Raw genomic sequence first — 15236 nt, 5'->3', positions numbered from 1 at the left:
AGGCTATAGGCTTAGGAAATTTTCAAACTTTTGATTTTTTTTTAATTTTTTTTCTAAAGCATTGTTTGAGTGAAAAGAAGCGTATTTCAGCAAATTTGCATTAAAATACATCAGTTTATAAATTTGGCTAAATTTCCATACTAAGATCCGTTTAGGACGTCACCTGTCCCATACGCAAGGCCAGAAGCATCAGGCCAATCTGGCACATCGTGCGGCTAAAGAAACGAAGGATGGAACGTGGGTTATACAACCAGAAAAGCACGCATCGAGCCGAAAAAGTTTGTCCCAAACAGATCTATTTCAATTTTATTGCTTCTTATGTTCATTTTCCACATTAGGTTTATGATAATAATAATACTTTGTAACATTCAAAAAACACGAGCTTCCGCAAGTTTCCAAAATCGATTGGCGCTAGAAGCGGCGAGAGCACAAACTGTCAACACTGTCATCAATGTCACGGTATTTTTCTCCAAAGGCCGCGTTGGTTGGTTGTTCGCGAAGTATTTATACTGTTTTTCCGATAAAAACAACGTTTGGTAAGTTATTAACTGAAAACTATCCGTTCCCAGAGTAAAACCAACGTCTCCTTCATATTGCAGCAGCATGGATTACCAAAACAATGCCGGTGACAACACCGGCGGCGTAGGCGAGAGCAAGTGGTACCGGCGTGAACGATTGTGCCAGCCAGCGCTGGAAAAGATCGATCTGAACCTGGATAAAACGAGGCAGCATCTGACTCACAGTCATGGCTAAAATCATCAAGCCAATTTGGCACATTGTGCCGCGAAACAAGTGAAGGAAGCACCGTGAGTTATACGACAAGAAAAACCACGCATCGAGCCGAAAAAGTTCGCCAAGATCGATCGCCCCGGTTATCAGGTGACGAAGCAGCACGATCCGGTATTGTACCGCGGCATCGGTTTATATTCGTTTACGAACCACCATCGAAAAGATCGAGCACCAGTCAAACACGGTAATTTCATATTTTAATGTATTTTTAAGTTTATTTTCCTCGTGATTTTAATGGATTATATAGATAATTATTAATAATTAATTAATTATTTGTTATTTTCAGAGAACACGAGCTTCCGCCAATTTCCACCATAATCCGAATGGCGCTAGCATCGGCGACAGCACGAACTGTCAGTGCTGTCATCAATGTCAAGCCATTTTTCTCCAAGGGACGCGCTGGATGGTTGTTGGCCAAATAGTTCTACTGTTTTTCCGATAAATACAACGTTTGGTAAGTTATTAACTGAAAACTATCCGTTCCCAGAGTAAAACCAACGTCTCCTTCATATTGCAGCAGCATGGATTACCAAAACCATGCCGGTGACCACACCGGCGGCGTAGGCGAGAGCAAGTGGTACCGGCGTGAACGATTGTGCCAGCCAGCGCTGGAAAAGATCGATTTGAACCTGGATAAAACGAGGCAGCATCTGACTCACAGTCATGGCTAAAATCATCAAGCCAATTTGGCACATTGTGCCGCGAAACAAGTGAAGGAAGCACCGTGAGTTATACGACAAGAAAAACCACGCATCGAGCCGGAAAAGTTCGCTAAGATCGATCGCCCCGGTTATCAGGTGACGAAGCAGCACGATCCGGAGAACGGCCAACAGTCCTTGTCTTCCAAAGCGACTATCCGGAATTTACGGACGGTATTGTACCGCGGCATCGGTTTATGTTCGTTTACGTACCATCATCGAGATGATCGACCACCAGTTAAACACGGTAATTTCATATTTTAATGTATTTTTAAGTTTATTTTCCTCGTTATTTTAATGGATTACATAGATAATTATTAATAATTAATTAATTATTTGTTATTTTCAGAGAACACGAGCTTCCGCCAATTTCCACCATAATACGCATGGCGCTAGCATCGGCGACAGCACGAACTGTCAGTGCTGTCATCAATGTCAAGCCATTTTTCTCCAAGGGACGCGCTGGATGGTTGTTGGCCAAATAGTTCTACTGTTTTTCCGATAAATACAACGTTTGGTAAGTTATTAACTGAAAACTATCCGTTCCCAGAGTAAAACCAACGTCTCCTTCATATTGCAGCAGCATGGATTACCAAAACCATGCCGGTGACCACACCGGCGGCGTAGGCGAGAGCAAGTGGTACCGGCGTGAACGATTGTGCCAGCCAGCGCTGGAAAAGATCGATTTGAACCTGGATAAAACGAGGCAGCATCTGACTCACAGTCATGGCTAAAATCATCAAGCCAATTTGGCACATTGTGCCGCGAAACAAGTGAAGGAAGCACCGTGAGTTATACGACAAGAAAAACCACGCATCGAGCCGGAAAAGTTCGCTAAGATCGATCGCCCCGGTTATCAGGTGACGAAGCAGCACGATCCGGAGAACGGCCAACAGTCCTTGTCTTCCAAAGCGACTATCCGGAATTTACGGACGGTATTGTACCGCGGCATCGGTTTATGTTCGTTTACGTACCATCATCGAGATGATCGACCACCAGTTAAACACGGTAATTTCATATTTTAATGTATTTTTAAGTTTATTTTCCTCGTTATTTTAATGGATTACATAGATAATTATTAATAATTAATTAATTATTTGTTATTTTCAGAGAACACGAGCTTCCGCCAATTTCCACCATAATACGCATGGCGCTAGCATCGGCGACAGCACGAACTGTCAGTGCTGTCATCAATGTCAAGCCATTTTTCTCCAAGGGACGCGCTGGATGGTTGTTGGCCAAATAGTTCTACTGTTTTTCCGATAAATACAACGTTTGGTAAGTTATTAACTGAAAACTATCCGTTCCCAGAGTAAAACCAACGTCTCCTTCATATTGCAGCAGCATGGATTACCAAAACCATGCCGGTGACCACACCGGCGGCGTAGGCGAGAGCAAGTGGTACCGGCGTGAACGATTGTGCCAGCCAGCGCTGGAAAAGATCGATTTGAACCTGGATAAAACGAGGCAGCATCTGACTCACAGTCATGGCTAAAATCATCAAGCCAATTTGGCACATTGTGCCGCGAAACAAGTGAAGGAAGCACCGTGAGTTATACGACAAGAAAAACCACGCATCGAGCCGGAAAAGTTCGCTAAGATCGATCGCCCCGGTTATCAGGTGACGAAGCAGCACGATCCGGAGAACGGCCAACAGTCCTTGTCTTCCAAAGCGACTATCCGGAATTTACGGACGGTATTGTACCGCGGCATCGGTTTATGTTCGTTTACGTACCATCATCGAGATGATCGACCACCAGTTAAACACGGTAATTTCATATTTTAATGTATTTTTAAGTTTATTTTCCTCGTTATTTTAATGGATTACATAGATAATTATTAATAATTAATTAATTATTTGTTATTTTCAGAGAACACGAGCTTCCGCCAATTTCCACCATAATACGCATGGCGCTAGCATCGGCGACAGCACGAACTGTCAGTGCTGTCATCAATGTCAAGCCATTTTTCTCCAAGGGACGCGCTGGATGGTTGTTGGCCAAATAGTTCTACTGTTTTTCCGATAAATACAACGTTTGGTAAGTTATTAACTGAAAACTATCCGTTCCCAGAGTAAAACCAACGTCTCCTTCATATTGCAGCAGCATGGATTACCAAAACCATGCCGGTGACAACACCGGCGGCGTAGGCGAGAGCAAGTGGTACCGGCGTGAACGATTGCATCAGCCAGCGCTGGAAACGATCGATCTCAACCAGGATATCTACTAAGATCCAACGAAGGCAGCACCTGTCCCACACGCAGGTCGAAAAGCATCAGGCCAATCTGGCACGTCGTGCCGCGAAAGAAACAAAGGAAGCACCGTCGTTGAAAAAACTGGGAAAGAAACACATCGATCCGAAAAAGTGTGTCAAGATCGGTACCGCGGCATCGGTTTATTTCCGCTTACGATTTAAACAAGGATATCTACTAAGATCCAACGAGGGCATCATTTGTCCCACACGCGGAGTGAAAGGGATCAGGTCAATCTGGCACGTCGTGCCGTGAAAGAAACAAAGGAAGCACCGTCGTTGATATAACTGGGAAAGAAACGCGTCGATCCGAAAAAGTGTGTTAAGATCGGTACCGCTCCTTCGGTTTATTTCCGTTTACAAACAAAAGATCGTAACTGGACCATGCCATTGAAAGAAAAATACAAAACGATTTTTCCTACAGTTTTCCTTAAAGCCGGAACCGAAGAAAATTCCTCCACCGCCACCGAATGTGCACCGTAAGCCGATATTTAATCTGGTTCCGCCACCGCCGACTTAAGTAAAGCGAGTGCAGATTGATTTAGGTCCGGATGTGAATGTTAAACTAATGTATGATCATAATTTACAATAATAAAACTGTCCTATGGTTGTTAAATTGATGACTGAAATAATAAAATTCTGAATTTTTAATAAATTTTTATGTTTCCCGGTCGACAGAATCGAATAGAACGAAATGGACGAAAAATAAGTTAAAACACCAAGAGAGCATCCCTCAAAGAGGTACCATTAACCGCTGTTCGATTTGCAAGCAACCGAAAAAGAACACCAAAAACGAGTTTCGACACCAAGAGAGCATCCAAACGAAGAGGTTACATCCAGCTGGTACTGAAAAGCTTCCGCTAACCTCCGCAATGCTATAATGGCGCTGATTAGTTTTAGCGCCACTTGCGGAGAATAGTAGAAGCTGCTTATTAAAAATGCTTTTAGCGCCACTTTGGCAACTGTGGAGACTAGCGGAAGCACTACCAGTTCGATGTTACCTCTTCGTTTGGATGCTCTCTTGGTGTCGAAACTCGTTTTTGGTGTTCTTTTTCGGTTGCTTGCAAATCGAACAGCGGTTAATGGTACCTCTTTGAGGGATGCTCTCTTGGTGTTTTAACTTATTTTTCGTCCATTTCGTTCTATTCGATTCTGTCGACCGGGAAACATAAAAATTTATTAAAAATTCAGAATTTTATTATTTCAGTCATCAATTTAACAACCATAGGACAGTTTTATTATTGTAAATTATGATCATACATTAGTTTAACATTCACATCCGGACCTAAATCAATCTGCACTCGCTTTACTTAAGTCGGCGGTGGCGGAACCAGATTAAATATCGGCTTACGGTGCACATTCGGTGGCGGTGGTGGAATTTTCTTCGGTTCCGGCTTTAAGGAAAACTGTAGGAAAAATCGTTTTGTATTTTTCTTTCAATGGCATGGTCCAGTTACGATCTTTTGTTTGTAAACGGAAATAAACCGAAGGAGCGGTACCGATCTTAACACACTTTTTCGGATCGACGCGTTTCTTTCCCAGTTATATCAACGACGGTGCTTCCTTTGTTTCTTTCACGGCACGACGTGCCAGATTGACCTGATCCCTTTCACTCCGCGTGTGGGACAAATGATGCCCTCGTTGGATCTTAGTAGATATCCTTGTTTAGATCGTAAGCGGAAATAAACCGATGCCGCGGTACCGATCTTGACACACTTTTTCGGATCGATGTGTTTCTTTCCCAGTTTTTTCAACGACGGTGCTTCCTTTGTTTCTTTCGCGGCACGACGTGCCAGATTGGCCTGATGCTTTTCGACCTGCGTGTGGGACAGGTGCTGCCTTCGTTGGATCTTAGTAGATATCCTGGTTGAGATCGATCGTTTCCAGCGCTGGCTGATGCAATCGTTCACGCCGGTACCACTTGCTCTCGCCTACGCCGCCGGTGTTGTCACCGGCATGGTTTTGGTAATCCATGCTGCTGCAATATGAAGGAGACGTTGGTTTTACTCTGGGAACGGATAGTTTTCAGTTAATAACTTACCAAACGTTGTATTTATCGGAAAAACAGTAGAACTATTTGGCCAACAACCATCCAGCGCGTCCCTTGGAGAAAAATGGCTTGACATTGATGACAGCACTGACAGTTCGTGCTGTCGCCGATGCTAGCGCCATTCGTTTTATGGTGGAAATTGGCGGAAGCTCGTGTTCTCTGAAAATAACAAATAATTAATTAATTATTAATAATTATCTATATAATCCATTAAAATAACGAGGAAAATAAACTTAAAAATACATTAAAATATGAAATTACCGTGTTTGACTGGTGCTCGATCATCTCGATGATGGTACGTAAACGAACATAAACCGATGCCGCGGTACAATACCGGATCGTGCTGCTTCGTCACCTGATAACCGGGGCGATCGATCTTGGCGAACTTTTTCGGCTCGATGCGTGGTTTTTTCGGTCGTATAACTCACGGTGCTTCCTTCACTTGTTTCGCGGCACAATGTGCCAAATTGGCTTGATGATTTTAGCCATGACTGTGAGTCAGATGCTGCCTCGTTTTATCCAGGTTCAGATCGATCTTTTCCAGCGCTGGCTGGCACAATCGTTCACGCCGGTACCACTTGCACTCGCCTACGCCGCCGGTGTTGTCACCGACATGGTTTTGGTAATCCATGCTGCTGCAATATGAAGGAGACGTTGGTTTTACTCTGGGAACGGATAGTTTTCAGTTAATAACTTACCAAACGTTGTATTTATCGGAAAAACGGCAGAAAGATTTCGCCAACAACCATCCAGCGCGTCCCTTGGAGAAAAATGGCTTGACATTGATGACAGCACTGACAGTTCGTGCTGTCGCCGATGCTAGCGCCATTCGTTTTATGGTGGAAATTGGCGGAAGCTCGTGTTCTCTGAAAATAACAAATAATTAATTAATTATTAATAATTATCTATATAATCCATTAAAATCACGAGGAAAATAAACTTAAAAATACATTAAAATATGAAATTACCGTGTTTGACTGGTGCTCGATCTTTTCGATGGTGGTTCGTAAACGAATATAAACCGATGCCGCGGTACAATACCGGATCGTGCTGCTTCGTCACCTGATAACCGGGGCGATCGATCTTGGCGAACTTTTTCGGCTCGATGCGTGGTTTTTTCGGTCGTATAACTCACGGTGCTTCCTTCACTTGTTTCGCGGCACAATGTGCCAAATTGGCTTGATGATTTTAGCCATGACTGTGAGTCAGATGCTGCCTCGTTTTATCCAGGTTCAGATCGATCTTTTCCAGCGCTGGCTGGCACAATCGTTCACGCCGGTACCACTTGCACTCGCCTACGCCGCCGGTGTTGTCACCGGCATGGTTTTGGTAATCCATGCTGCTGCAATATGAAGGAGACGTTGGTTTTACTCTGGGAACGGATAGTTTTCAGTTAATAACTTACCAAACGTTGTTTTTATCGGAAAAACAGTATAAATACTTCGCGAACAACCAACCAACGCGTCCTTTGGAGAAAAATACCGTGACATTGATGACAGTGTTGACAGTTTGTGCTCTCGCCGCTTCTGGCGCCAATCGATTTTGGAAACTTGCGGAAGCTCGTGTTTTTTGAATGTTACAAATTATTATTATTATCATAAACCTAATGTGGAAAATGAACATAAGAAGCAATAAAATTGAAATAGATCTGTTTGGGACAAACTTTTTCAGCTCGATGCGTGCTTTTCTGGTTGTATAACCCACGTTCCATCCTTCGTTTCTTTAGCCGCACGATGTGCCAGATTGGCCTGATGCTTTTGGCCTTGCGTATGGGACAGGTGACGTCCTAAACGGATCTTAGTATGGAAATTTAGCCAAATTTATAAATTGATGTATTTTAATGCAAATTTGCTGAAATACGCTTCTTTTCACTCAAACATTGCTTTATATAAAAAAATAATAAAAAAATAAAAAAAAATCTAAAAATTATAAAATTTCCTAAGGCTTTAACCTTAGCTTTTTTTGAGTAATTTAGCAAAATTTTATAAATTGATTTATTTAAATGCGAATTGGTTGAAATAAGTGTAGTCGGACTTATTTTGTTTTTTTTTTTCTAGACTGATATACTGTTTGCTAGAAACGGAAACGATCTTTAACCTTTGTACATTTACAAAGCTGTACCCTGTGAAGGAACATTCGTAGAAACATTTGACAGTACACCGGACGAGATGTTCTTTTTTCCTTTCAATGCCGATCGAAACAAATTTCTTCAACGAACCCGAATGATTATCTGGAATGCAAAAGCCATGTTAAACTTTCTGACAGGTCAATGAAGCCTATAAATATGAACTTTTCTGTTGCGCTTCGCTCTACTTCCGAGCATCTACCTACCCATTTCCAGGCATTTCTTTTGACTTTCACGTACAGAAGATTGCAGATCAAATGCTTTGGCTGTTGAGAAACGTCGTTGAAGAAATAGCGTTGCTTTCTCCAAAGCACCCATAAATCAACAATTTCCAACGACATATTTCCAGAAATGGGGGTGGAAGCCAAGCACAGCACAGAGTCACATTAAACCGAAAAGAATGTCACTTGACGTTGTTTAAGATCGATGGTCGTATGATGACCGGAGCGAAAGATTACTTCCTCGTGCTTGTTTTCGCTTCATAATAAAGCGATAATAAAATACAAACATTAATTTAGCCTCTTTGCTTGGGCGAAATATGGTCAGAAGCTTCCATCAACCGCAAACATTATTCATCCGTTGATTTCCTTCAAAAAATTCAGGATTTTCTTCCAAATATTGTACAGTGTAAGGAGTACAAGCAATGTTTTGAAACAATAGCAACGATACACCTTTGAATTCTTCTAAACTGTCCTTGATTCCAACTGGGGCGTGGTGCGGTTAAGGATTAAGACCCATTACTGTACGACACCGAGCATTAAATCCAAGGAAACCGTTTGGCGGTAGCCGCAATCAGAATTAATGTGTTGTGTGGCTTTCCCAGCTAGGGTGGCTCTGGCCGGTTGCCGGTTAATGGTACCCTTTTCGAATAAACAAGCACGATAAATGCAATTTACGGTATCTCCCCTAGAAACCACCCATTCTCACCTGCTCGCACATTCTTCGAACGCTTTTTTTATAGATTGTTTTTTATGTCATTTGTTGGTCTGCAATTCACCGCGAACAAGGTGCTGTAGAAATGTAGGGCGTTCGTACCAATCTCTAACCACACACCAAGTTTTTACTATCCGGGTACTGTATACTGCAGTGGATGATAAGATTACAGTAGAAGAACAAAAAAGTAAAATCGCACCACAACGTTTATCCATTTAGGATCGTGAACACACGGCACAATGAATGAACTAATGAGCGTGAAGCGGCATTGAAAGCCACCGGTACGGTTACAAGCGGTCGCGGGAAAAAGTGAGCTTTCCCGTTTTCCACTAGCCACTTTTATTTGTTGCGTGATCTAATGGACGGTACATTGATGGTGATGGTGGTGCTATTTATGTTGTCACGGTGTGAAAAACAACTTGTTTTTACTCGTGACGATAGAATGATGGTTTGCTGGAGAATAAATATAAAACACGATAACAAAATTATTGATTCTACATCTAAAAGCTTACAAATTAAGATATAAAGTACATTAAAATCTTTACATAAAAAGAATAAAAAGAGGAAAATAGTATAGAAAAAAATATTAGAAAAATAAGATAAGTGATGAACATATAAAATAATAATAATGAAGGGAGATACAAAATAAAATACTCGACAAACAAACATTAGCAAACTTAAGTAAATATGAAGAAGATAGGATAATACACAGCGTGTTTCCAGCACTTTTTGCATACAGCGGTGTACAGAACGTGAACGGAACAGAAGTACTAATCTAATGGAACTGCATTGCAAGAAAGTGCAACTTTCCTTCCTTTGGTAAATATAGAACGTATTCCTCTTTTTTTTACCTCCAGCCCATGGTTCCACCGTTTTTGCGCGTAAACCATGTTTCCTGCGGTATATGACGCAAGCTCGTAATTTCATCAATTATCAGTCTCACCAAAGGAAACGTGTTCCATGACCACGCGACCATTTTTTTACCGCCCGCACCAAAAGGGGGGGGGAGGGTCGCCATTGCAGCATTCGGATCGGTTGTGAGTGTAATAGTATCCGTGTCACGTAATACCGATGCTGAGTATTTGCGATGTTGGGCGCTTAATGCCACTATGCTGCTAAGTGCAACCACCCACATTCTGAGCAACACATTCCATGCCGATGTTTGTATTAAATTAATTAACTACCATGCCTCTTGTTGACGCCTTCCTGTTTGCTGTTTCCCGTTACCAAAGTGGTTGTGTGTGTTTTTGCTGTTTATTTGCAGCTACATCCTGTCGCTGGCCCTAGCCGACCTGTTGCTGATCGTTACGACCGTACCGTTTACGTCCATCATCTACACGCTCGATTCCTGGCCATGGGGAAGCCTGCTCTGCACGTCGTCCGAATTCATCAAGGACGTGTCGATCGGTGTGTCCGTGTTTACGCTCGTCGCACTGTCTGGCGATCGGTTTTTTGCCATCGTCGATCCATTGCGAAAGTTTCACGCGCACGGTAAGATTCGCAAATGTTTCCTTTTTTTTCTCCCATTTCCCACGAGATGTTTTACACTTCATGTTTGCTCATATAAACTTTACCTTTTAACCGCATGTAGTTCGCATCAACAAATGAAAAACAAATGTTTCTCCACACACACACATACTAACGAGCTTGAATGGATGTAGAAAAACAGAAAAACTTTTTCTTGTAGTTTTGTTTTATTTCCACTATTCACCTATTGCCGAAGGAAACCATTTCATTACCTTTTTCCACTCGTTACACACATTCCTTGTCGTACCCCTGTTCCGCACACACACAAACTCATTGCAGTAGATCCTTTTCTAGGTGGTGGACGGCGAGCCACACGGATGACCATCACGACGGCGGTTCTGATCTGGCTTCTGGCCATCGCCTTTGCCATTCCTGCTATCATTGGATCACACATCAAGGTACGATACGAGAACTGACTTGAAAAGGCAATTAGGGTCACATGTCAACTATTGCAATCTAGTGTACGTGCCACTTTCTGTTAAACAAATTGCATAATAAGTTTCTCTTTTTTATTTGAATTTTTAATAATTATTTTCCTCGCATTTCTAATGGCATAGAATATGAAACAGATTCATTTGAAGAAAAAAAACATTAGTAACAATCGAAGAATTTTCCTAACCTTATTACCATGACAGAAATACTGGGAAAAATCACTACAACAAAGCGTTCTTTTTCCGTTACATTTTGTTCAACATTGTACATCATGTGGACATCAAGCTTTTCTCCGTTTTCCACACATATTGCTGGGAAAATGATTGCCAATGGCAGTCACCCTCCCCCGGCGCTATTATCTCCGTTGCATACTGTCACATTCACGCCCTCTAACACTTGGCAACAAACTCCACTTCACAGACTGTCATCGTCAACAAGGACGTGTCGTTTTACTTCTGCTATCCGTTTCCGGACGAGTGGGGCCCACAGTACGCCCGGGGGATGGTGTTGGGCAAATTTCTCATCTACTACGCCGTGCCGCTGTTCATAATTGGCATCTTCTACGCACTGATAGCGCGTCATCTCATCCACAGTGCCAAGCACGTACCGGGTGAAATGCAAGGCACAGTACGACAGGTAAGGAATCCGCTGTCACTTTTTCTTCTTTTATGAAAAGAGCTTCGCTTATCCATAAGATACAGAAAATGAAGTGTGAAATGAAAAGAAAACTATTGGAAAGGTATAGAAAAGGGGTAAATAGCAAAGGAATGTTAATATTGAAAATTTGATTAGTCGCGGTCGTGTCGATAGCCGCCAATAGTTACATTATTTTTTAATCAACTAGAAAGGGTAAACTTGTGCAGCAAAAATTACTTTCGATACACTTTTTCCCTATCGCCTGCTCTGATTTATTGAACAGACCGACGGTGGAAATATGTAAGGTGGAAATTTTATTTCATTTCTCCACCAGCGCTCCCATCTACACCCGCAGAACATTCCCGAAGCGACCAGCTTACTCGATCAAGTTAGCCAAGTAACTAAGAGTAACGGCATTGCTGTAAAGTCCACGGAAAGCGCTATGATTATGCAAAGCTGCCTTTGTATTATGCTGCCGTCGGTCGGTGGCACGTGGAAAACCTTACCGCGGCAGAAATACGACTGTACACTTTGTGTAAGTTTTCCGCTGTCTCGACGCTGAACTTTACCATTGTTGTATAGAACTCTTGTTTGTGGTGCATTTAATCTTCTGTGCGGTTTGCAGCCAACCATTGCCGGTTAAGGGCAAAAGTTGTCTTGAGCTTTTATTTAATTTTTGCGGGCGCATCGTAATAAAAGGTAAACATCGTGCTGTTACTTTTATTTCCTTTTATTTCATATGGCATACCGTGGTTATGCTTCCAGAGGGAAAGAAAAATACTTTAAATAAGTAAATAGTTTACGGTGAAAAATTCAACCAGGTGATTTATCACATTCCATTTTCATTACAGCAACGATTCAAATCAGATTTCTTTTACGGCCCTTTGCACAGTAAGCGTTACATCATTTTCCTTTCAACCGTTTTGTCAAGTGTTTCCATGCGCCTGGAGTATATTGACCCGTGCATTTCATTTTTGCAAAACATTAAACACGATAACAGCTTTCATTGTTTTTTTATGGATCTGGTTGCTACATTGCTGCACCCGCTCCAACGGCTCTGGGGAGTGTGCCTGTAAAAAGGAGTGAATAAAAATGCGTTTCAAGTACCGGCTGGTAGCGATGGCCATGAATAATTGTACTATCGTACGTTAAAATATACGCTCAGTCACAGTGACATGCATTGAGCTCAATCTGGAAACATGGTACAAAACGATAAAAACATGCTATAAAACGTGTGATTAAAATCGGCATGGCCATTGACATGAGAAAACTTGACTTAAGATATGTAAATGCGTTTGCAGAATTCATACCTTGGGGTGCATGAACAGCGATATTTAGTGATATTTTAGATAACTTTTATAATAATGTTTTTATAATACGATGTTCTCTCCTTTCTCTATCATATTAACTGTTTTCTTTTATTCTTTTATGGCAAATTTTGATGAACTCATCCCACCTTTGGACACAGATCAAAGCCCGCCGGAAAGTGGCTGTCACCGTGTTGGCGTTTGTGGTCATATTCGGCATCTGCTTTCTGCCATCCCATTTATTTATGCTGTGGTTCTATTACAAGTGAGTATTAACAGTAGTGTGTAGGAGTCTATTTACTGAATGCAATTGAGTTTATGTAATAGAATATAAATATTTTTAGTTGATAAAAGACAGTTGGTCACTGTATCATACAGGTGTCCCATGTTTGATTTTACTTGTTGTATGGATGTTTAATGCTAACGTCTTTTTAGTCAAGCAATTTTCATCGCACTTTCGTACATTTCCCTTGCTTTCTACTCACTTGACGTTCGAAGCATTATTAGAGTGAATGGGTCAGAATCTTCCAACCAAAGTACAATTATTTAAAGGCAAATTTCACAAGAAACCCATACACCAATGTTTGCTTCAAAACATTTATCCAACTTTCAAATAGTTTGCAAAACCTTCGCTGGAGTGTAATTGCATAGCTCATTTACTCCGTTGTGACGCATGTAACACGCCATGGGAAGCTGTTGTTACTCGGGGCAGGAGGTAGAAACACCGCAAAACACATCGTAACCTGCCATGTTGTTCGTTACGAGTGGTTTGGAATTTGAAAAATGGTTGCTCTTGTTCCTCACCGTCCATCGAGGGCATGAATCACTTTGGTGCTTTTGTTTGTTTTAATGAAGTTTTCTTCCGCCGAGAAAACTCAAAAGTAGACCTGGCGAAAAGGCCGTCCGGGGTGTGGCAAGCAGAAGGGTGGCTTACATTTCAGGTTATCGTAACTTTTCCAACCAGCAAGTGGCGATGTTTGTTTTTTTTTTTTACTTTTCTATAGAGATTAGTTTCATGGTCATGTAAGTAACAATGTGATCCATCGCATTAATGACGTCGGAAAGTTATAACCATCGTATAATGGGTTTCATGCAATCTTTTTTTTTGTCAAGATTTTACTTACATGTTTTCAAATAAAATTAAAATTTACCTCTTGTCCTTTGGTACCATGTATATGTTGATATTTTAATGCATTTAACAGTTACTTTTAAGGGTAGAGCATTCAAATGCTGTTATCTATTCAATGCATGCCTCAGTTAATCACATGCTTGAAACCGGCGGAAGGAATTGCTTATTCATTTCTTAAAACCCCAACACGTTAAACCTTCGCCCGAGAATAAATACGTGCAAAAGCTTGTGACCGTGATTTGCGGATTCACGCAAGATTGCGTCTCCTTTCTCGGAGCAAACTGTAAAGGAGCAGTACAAAAAACGTCATTTCATTTCAAGGATCAACCAAACAGCACAATCATTCTGTTTCGTACGACGCTACCACCATTTGTGGGCAGCTTTCAACGGTAAGCTTTTCTTAATCACTCTCTTCCCTCAATGATGGGATCCCATTTACGCAGCCGTGAAAATGAGTTTTTTTTCTGGTGTCGTCGTTGTAAATGTACGATTGGGCGAAAGGTTGAGATAATGTATTGCATCATATAATGGAAGACATTATTTACGCCTAACAATTTGTTAAACATGCATAAATACATTTGTTCACAACGTAATTATTCCAATTTTCATTTCATTCCCTTATGTGATTTTTCATTTCGCAAGTGAAAGAAATTTCAATTCTTTATCACCTGTTTTGTTAATTAGACAATAATTTTTCCTGTCCGTTAAGTACCAGTAGAACAAAAAACACCCAAATTTGGCTCCCATTTTTCATACCAAGCCATTCGGGCATTTTATCATTTTCTTTTGTTTATGGTTTGTTTTTCGTGAAATACAAATGTGAATTTTGATTACAATTCCATTGCATTTTTCCATGTTTAACGTTGATCGTTTTCCGTATTTAAAAAGAAATGTTTTGAGTTGCACCAAAAGCTACTGAAGAAATGATTGTTATGAAACCAGTGAAGCTTAATTTATTTTTATCCAACAAAAGGATATCAGACCTCCCGCGAACTCATTCAAAAGATTATCAATATGATTGCCTATCCGGAAGGGTATAAACATTAGGCAACAATTCCTTTCTACCCACAGCTGGAATGTCGTACAGCTGCAAAGGATCTTTTTCATCCTACTTTCACTTCTAATCCACCTCCGAAGAAGGTTCTTTTTATCTTGAGAGCGTTTACGTGATATGAAAAAGATTTTTCCCCTCTCACATAACTACGGCGAAATGATGGAATTTAATTTCAGTGAAAAACTTCAATTCGTTTCCGAGAACTTTGTGAGGCTTGTGTAATAACCAAACAGCTGTCGTATGGATCTCAATATGGTTCTGTTATTTGCTTTGATGGTTTAGATTACAGAAAGTGCCCACGCTTAA

The 15236-nt window shown here is 41.2% G+C and overlaps 2 protein-coding genes and 2 long non-coding RNA genes across 14 annotated transcripts in view; 2 read left to right on the top strand and 2 right to left on the bottom strand.

Moving 5' to 3' along the window:
- Positions 1-15236, top strand: part of LOC125767489 (neuropeptide CCHamide-1 receptor-like) — a 60878-nt gene that overhangs the window by 32359 nt on the left and 13283 nt on the right. The window contains exons 4-7 of the mRNA XM_049434111.1: positions 10110-10336; positions 10667-10770; positions 11225-11440; positions 12909-13012. Of these exons, the coding sequence (XP_049290068.1) occupies positions 10110-10336; positions 10667-10770; positions 11225-11440; positions 12909-13012 (651 nt within the window). The remainder of the gene's footprint in view (positions 1-10109; positions 10337-10666; positions 10771-11224; positions 11441-12908; positions 13013-15236) is intronic.
- LOC125767517 (uncharacterized) lies at positions 755-3811 on the top strand. Of its 5 annotated transcripts, none has more exons than XR_007418797.1 (5): positions 755-973; positions 1076-1243; positions 2829-3256; positions 3359-3526; positions 3590-3811. It is a non-coding gene; the product is annotated as an uncharacterized LOC125767517 (long non-coding RNA). The 5 variants fall into 5 exon arrangements; XR_007418796.1 differs by lacking the exons at positions 755-973; positions 1076-1243 and adding exons at positions 1473-1734; positions 2598-2765; XR_007418798.1 differs by lacking the exons at positions 755-973; positions 1076-1243 and adding exons at positions 1473-1734; positions 1837-2004 and having other exon boundaries at positions 2832-3256.
- Positions 4950-7595, bottom strand: LOC125767518 (uncharacterized). 3 transcript variants are annotated; one of them, XR_007418801.1, is made up of 6 exons: positions 7193-7595; positions 6756-7126; positions 6486-6653; positions 6049-6422; positions 5779-5946; positions 4950-5715 (listed from the first exon to the last, which is right to left on the bottom strand). It is a non-coding gene; the product is annotated as an uncharacterized LOC125767518 (long non-coding RNA). The 3 variants fall into 3 exon arrangements; XR_007418799.1 differs by having other exon boundaries at positions 6756-7129; positions 7193-7593; XR_007418800.1 differs by lacking the exons at positions 6049-6422; positions 6486-6653 and having other exon boundaries at positions 6756-7129; positions 7193-7582.
- LOC125767512 (uncharacterized) overlaps positions 11473-15236 on the bottom strand; it is a 41496-nt gene continuing 37732 nt past the window's right edge. For all 5 annotated transcript variants that reach the window (XR_007418790.1, XR_007418791.1, XR_007418793.1 and 2 more), the window contains one exon: positions 11473-12510. Coding sequence is in view for 1 of the 5 variants with exons in the window: in XM_049434153.1 (XP_049290110.1) it covers positions 12409-12510 (102 nt within the window). In the remaining 4 variants the exon portion in view is untranslated. The remainder of the gene's footprint in view (positions 12511-15236) is intronic.

The sequence above is a fragment of the Anopheles funestus genome, chromosome 3RL, assembly GCF_943734845.2.
Source record: "Anopheles funestus chromosome 3RL, idAnoFuneDA-416_04, whole genome shotgun sequence".
NCBI lineage: Eukaryota > Metazoa > Arthropoda > Insecta > Diptera > Culicidae > Anopheles > Anopheles funestus.
This window is presented reverse-complemented; position numbering and strand designations above follow the sequence as displayed.